The sequence below is a fragment of the Mandrillus leucophaeus genome, unplaced genomic scaffold, assembly GCF_000951045.1.
Source record: "Mandrillus leucophaeus isolate KB7577 unplaced genomic scaffold, Mleu.le_1.0 Scaffold101, whole genome shotgun sequence".
NCBI classification, from domain to species: Eukaryota; Metazoa; Chordata; class Mammalia; order Primates; family Cercopithecidae; genus Mandrillus; species Mandrillus leucophaeus.
In genome coordinates, this window is record NW_012098210.1 from 1,501,840 (window position 1) to 1,508,064 (window position 6,225).

The 6,225-nt window shown below is 53.9% G+C and overlaps 1 protein-coding gene across 1 annotated transcript in view; it reads left to right on the plus strand.

The window, feature by feature from the left end:
• The window catches only part of EBF4 (early B-cell factor 4), an 88,977-nt gene that overhangs the window by 73,899 nt on the left and 8,853 nt on the right, over window positions 1-6,225 (plus strand). Inside the window, exons 9-12 of the mRNA XM_011975467.1 lie at window positions 3,156-3,237; window positions 4,003-4,120; window positions 4,220-4,353; window positions 4,447-4,573. Of these exons, the coding sequence (XP_011830857.1) occupies window positions 3,156-3,237; window positions 4,003-4,120; window positions 4,220-4,353; window positions 4,447-4,573 (461 nt within the window). The remainder of the gene's footprint in view (window positions 1-3,155; window positions 3,238-4,002; window positions 4,121-4,219; window positions 4,354-4,446; window positions 4,574-6,225) is intronic.

Below are 6,225 nucleotides of genomic sequence, written 5' to 3' on the forward strand. Positions count from 1 at the left end.
CCATGGCCTTGTGCAGCTGCTTTTACTCACCCATACTCTGCAGGTAATGCTAGCCAGGCTCAAATACTGAAGTGTCCCCACAGACAGAGGTGCTGGCAGGGCCCTAGGGCTCTCAGGGAGGGGTGGTCCTTGAAACCTAGAGTGGCCAGAAAATGGTGGCTGGCAGGGTGTGAGAATTGGTGTGGACCCAAAGGACAAATGAAACCTGTACTGGAAAGGGATAGTGGGAGTGGGAAAACCTGCTGAGCAAAGGCTTGGGGAAGGACCAGTGAGGGAGCAAGAAACCACAGCCTTGGGGAGGGTGGAAGTAAAGGATGTCCCAGAGGCAGGACTAGAAGGTGTCATGGCAGCCTTCAGTCGCTACTCTCCCTTCATGGGTGTGGAAGGATTTACCTACCCCAGGTCACACAGAGAGTCCAGGCCTGGCCAGAGCCCCTATCTTGGCCCCTTCCCAAGGACCCTTCCTCTTGATTCTGTAGTTTTGAGTGGTGTGGGGTGCAGTGGGCACTTGTGTCATCTTCTGGTGCAGTCCTATGCTTGTCGCATCTTCAGTGGTATCCAAAGGTGAGCCTTCAGTCCCTTTAGGACAGAGACCATGAGCCATCCTGCTGTTTTTTCCTCCATCTAGCACCTGCCAAAGGACCGAGCACACGAGTACTTAATTTAAATGAACTGGTCTGCACTGTGTGTGTGAGTAGAGAGTCTATATGCTGTCACATGTGAATGTGGGGCATGGATGAGGAACATGTTGCACATGTGGGTGTAGTGTGTTTACACCATGGGGTGTCATAAGGGGTGTAGGGAGTGATTACTATAGTAACTAATAAGAGAGAAATGGAGCGCGTCCACTGTGCAGGTGTACCTCTCAGGAGCACTGGAGGTGTCTGCACCTCGGGGTGACCCATAGGGGTATATATGGCAACTACACATTGGCGACTACTGTTTGGGGGCATAATAGCTGTGTGCACTGCAGGGTATCCTGTAGGGGCAAATGGATTGTCTGCACTGTAGGGATGCACCATTTGGGAAATATAGGGGTGCCTACTGTGAGGGAACATGAAAAGTGCTGAGAATGTAGACAGAGGCAGGACCCTAGGGAGAGGTATCTCCAGGAAGGTGACTGCCACCATCTCCCAAGGAGGGGCTGCCCGCTGGGGACACCTCAGTTCCAGGACTGGTCCTTACTCCTCCCAGGACTTGGGGACCTCCTTTTTGGGGACTAGGCTTTCAGGGCCTGTAACAAATCTTCCTCTGAACAGGAATTTAATGTTTGCAGACTTTGGAGGCAACTCTGGTGAATTAAATGAACATTCAAATTTGGGGTACATAAGTAGTACAGGAGTAACTATACAGTGGTTAAAGTTCCACCCCAGGTTTGGGATTCTTGTATTTGCTCTAGTAAATAGTATGGTAAAAATATCTCCCAATTGGGTGGAGGTAAAATGAGAAAGCTGGCTGACTGGAGAAACTCATACAGTGGCCTAGGAGGCTGTGCCACATGTCAGGACCTACTGCAGACGTTAGCCCCACGCTCTACAGTTTGTAAAGGGCATCGTCCCAGATGCCCACAGAGTGCTGTAAGGCATAAGGCAGATACTGATCATATTCCAAGTTTACTAAGAGTACAACAGGGCCGGGCGCAGTGGCTCACGCTTGTAATCCCAACACTCTGGGAGGCCGAGGCGGGCGAACCACCTGAGGTCAGGAATTCGAGACCAGCCTGGCCAACATGGCAAAACACCATCTCTACTAAAAACTACAAAAATTAGCCAGGCGTGGTGGCAGGCACCTGTAATCCAAGCTACTCAGGAAGCTGAGGGCTGAGGCAGGGAGAATTGCTTGAACCCGGGAGGTGGAGGTTGTAGTGAGAGATGGTGAGCCTGGGCAACACAGTGAGACTCCACCTCAAAAACAAAAAACAAAAACAAAAAAAAAAAAACCAGGATAAAAAAAAAAAGAGTACAACAGCCAGAATATTGTCCATGGCTACCTTACTGGTGGGTAACAGGACCAAGACCCCACCCTCCCAGCCAACTGCCAGGAAGGAGAGGAGGACCAAGTGCTCATGTTTGTCCAAAAAGCAGCCTCATCAGCGCATATGTGTTTTTTTCCCAATAACTCTATGTAAAAAAGAAGACATTCACGGTGTCTCTGGACCACATGTCTGACAGATACACCATGTGTATATGGTGGGTATGTGCTCTGTGTGATTACGTTTTCCTACATGTATAATGGATATAAAATGTGTAGGAGGAGGATCTGCCATGTGGGAGGTGAATTTGCTGGGGGCATCTGCTATATGGTATGGCTTTACAGTATTTGCAATAACTATATTTTGAGTAATCATTTACAGCATAAAATGTGTATTAATGTATGTGTTCTGGGTATTTCCTATTTCTCTGTGCATATATTGCGTAGGGTGGGTATACACCGTGCATGACGGGTACGGGCTGTGTGTCTGATTAGTATGCCGTGTGTGTGATGAGTGCAGGCTATACGTGGAGTACATGTCGCTTATGCTTGTGTGAAGGTTATACCCTGAGTGTGTGTGATGGCTGTATTTTGTGAGTATTAGTATACAAGGCATAAACAGTGCCTACAAAGAATGTGCTGTGTCTGAGGAGTGTACATTGTGTGGTGATGGGTATACTCCGGGGAGGGATGTGTTGTGTGACAGAAGTACTATATGGGTGATGAGCATATACTGTGACATATACACTGTGTGTGATAAGGTTACATTGGGTAAGTGTGCATACACATCACATACGGAGCATATGTTGTATGTGTGATGGGTATACAGTGTTGGGTATAATGAGTAATAGGTATATGTGGTGTATATAACGGGCTTACTCTTTATGATGAATATGTGCTGTGTGGGAGTGCTAAATACAAACTTTGTGGCATAAATAAGCACTGTGTGATCGGTACACTGTGTGTGTGGTTGTGCAGTGAAGTTGTCATTGCGATGGGTCTGTTTGGTGTGTATCAGGCACCCTGGTATATGCAGACCATGATGGGAATATGGGATGTGTGCCTAAGTGGGAGCCGGAAGAGGGGAGTCATCCTGCGGAGAGGGGGGATGGCAAGCAGCAGTTGGATCTTCACCTGTTTCCAGAACCCGTAGACCCTTGAGCCCACCGACCACACTGTTTCAGGTTCTTCCTCAAGTTCTTCCTCAAATGCAACCAGAACTGCCTGAAGAATGCGGGGAATCCCCGAGACATGCGCCGCTTCCAGGTGGGTCTGGAGAAAGGGTTTCCCCTTGCGACCCCACCCTTTCCTGATGGAGGGGAGGGGAGGGAGAAGGGAAGGCTGTGACCCTGCCACCCTGGGAAAGGCCTCCAAGGCAGACCTCTGCCCAGCCCTGTGCCTCCCCAGCCTGGTGCCTGCTGGGGGTGGGGCAGCTCCTTCTCAACTTATGCTGGCTGCCAAGGGAGGCTTCATTAGAGTCCCACTTAAGAAGATGCTAATTGTGACATTTTTACATGATTAACGACCCAGGCAATTTGCATAGCGTGAAGCGGAGAGCAGCTGCCCTTAGCACATCCCCAGCCTGCACACCCCTCCCAGTGCAGGGCGGGGGAAGAAGGCAGCCCCAGTTTTCTCCCCAGAATAGGGCAGGGGCTCCTGCTGATGGGTTCTCCGGCTGATGCTGCTCCCTCCGCTTGCCTAAGACCCCATTCCTGCCTTGGAGGCCCGTCGATACAGCCCAGCATTCTGTGTATGCAAAAACAGTAGCCATTCTTTGCCCAAGGAGCCAGTTTTTTCAGGGGTCTTTATTTTTGTAGCGCCTGGGGAGTCAGTTCATCTGGGGGTGTCACCTGATCCAGCTGGCCCCCTTCCACCAGCTCAGACACTGCAGGACTGAAGCCCTCCTCCTCCCACCAGTGACCCTAAATTCCAGCATCCAGCCACCAGCCTCAAGGTGCTGGTTCCCCACCACATTCCCCTCCCGGGAGCCCCCGAGGGCCCCAGCCAGGCTGGCCTCGGCTCTCCCCGCAGGTGGTGGTGTCCACGACGGTGAGCGTGGACGGGCACGTGCTGGCCGTGTCTGACAACATGTTTGTGCACAACAACTCCAAGCATGGCCGCAGAGCGCGCCGCCTGGACCCCTCCGAAGGTCAGGACCCCGGCCCAGCCCCGGCCGCCGCGGGCCCAGCCAGTCCCCAGGCCCCACCTCAGCGCGGTCCCCTGACCTGGGTCCTCTCCTGCCTCCCAGCTGCCACCCCCTGCATCAAGGCCATCAGCCCCGGGGAGGGCTGGACCACGGGCGGCGCCACCGTCATTGTCATCGGCGACAACTTCTTCGACGGGTTGCAGGTCGTGTTCGGAAACGTGCTCGTGTGGAGCGAGGTGGGCCAACCCCGCCAGTCTCCCCCTGGGCCTGGGGGCTGGGCCCTCCCCTCGCCGGTGCGGGACCTGCAGGCCTCCCCTCTCCCCTCGCAGCTCATCACGCCCCACGCCATCCGGGTGCAGACGCCCCCGCGACACATCCCCGGGGTGGTGGAGGTGACCCTCTCCTACAAGTCCAAGCAGTTTTGCAAGGGAGCACCCGGCCGCTTTGTCTACACAGGTAAGGAGTCGGGCGGGGGAGGGGAGGTCTAAGGTGCACGGAGGGAGCCCCACCCCGCGCACTGATCTCGGTTCTTGGAGTTAAGAGTTAGCCGAGCTCTACGCTGTGGCCGCACCCCCAGGCGACGTCGGGCCACCGTCACCCATCTATGCCTGTGATCGCTCCGCTCGCTCGCAGGACCGTCTTTCCGTGGCTCTGTGTGTTTCCCTCCCTGGCTTCTGGCTCCTTAGTCCCTTCCCCGGGGCAAAGTCCCCCCCACAACCAACATTCTTTCTCCCTTGGCCATGTCACCTCCTGAACACTGTGTCCCCCGCCTGCAGACCCTCCAGGGTTTAGAGCCTCTCCAAAAGGATGTTTATTTCAAAGATGCCAATGGGATCGCTGCTCCCCGAATCTTTTGAATCTTTTCTGGGTCTCTTGGTTCCCCCACGCTACCCCAGGCCTCACTCTGCATGTACACGCACACACACATGCGTACATACACACCCCTTGCACGACGCCAGGGCGAGAAGTGAACACACGTGGAGAGGCAGTGTAGAACCCCCCAGCCTGGCTTTATTTGGCCGCTGGCCGCGTCTTCCCCATTTCCATCTTCCCGCCCCGCCCCAGCTAAGCCACCCACTTCTCCTCTCCAGCCCACTGCAGTCCCCACCACCGCGCCGCCCCCCGCACCGATGCTCACCGAGCCCTTCGAGAGACACTCGGTAGTGACCCTACTTACCCTCAGGGAGCTCCAGTCTAACCCGGAAAGGCTGAACAGGGAACCGGGTGGGGTGGGTGGGGTCACACGGTCAAGGGGCTGACAATCAAGGAAAACCTCTGGTAGGGAGTGTCTGCTGAGCCAGACTGAGCCGAAACCCGAGGGCTTAGTGGGGAGGTTGACCTGGGGAAGGAAGGGTAGTTGCAGGAGAAGGAATGACAAGGACCGAGCCCCAGAAGTGAGTGCTTTCTCTTTGCCGGGAAACTAAAGGAAATTCACTAAGTCAGAATTACAGGTGAAGGTAGGGCTTTGAGACTGGTGGAGTAGGTCGGGGCCAGGCTATCCGAAAAGGAGGGTGCAGGGAACAGGAAAAGGGGAAGGGGAAGGAGAAGGGCGTGGGGAACTGGGTCAGACGCGCATACACACACACCCCTTGCACAACGCCAGGGTAAGCAGTGAACACAACACACGTGGAGATGCAATGTAGAATCTGGCCGCTGGCCGGATCTTCTCCACTCCATCCGCCCCAGCCCAAGCCACCCACTTCTCCAGTTGCTTCCCTGGGGTGCATGCAAACCTCTAGCCCTCAGATGCTGCAGAGTCCACTTGAGCCGTGATAAATGGAGATTGTTAAGTTTTTTCTTTTTTTATAATAAACTCCTGATTTGACCAGATGGAAAGAGAAAACTCTCCATCGAGTCCTGTCCTTAGGACTATAACTCATATATGTATACAGTTTCCCTTTTTTTTTTTTTTTTTTTTTTGAGACGGAGTCTCGCTCTGTCTCCCAGGCTGGACTGCAGTGACCGGATCTCAGCTCACTGCAAACTCCGCCTCCTGGGTTTACGCCATTCTCCTGCCTCAGCCTCCCGAGTAGCTGGTACTACAGGCGCCCGCCACCTCGCCCGGCTAGTTTTTCGTATTTTTTAGTAGAGACGGGGTTTCACCGTGT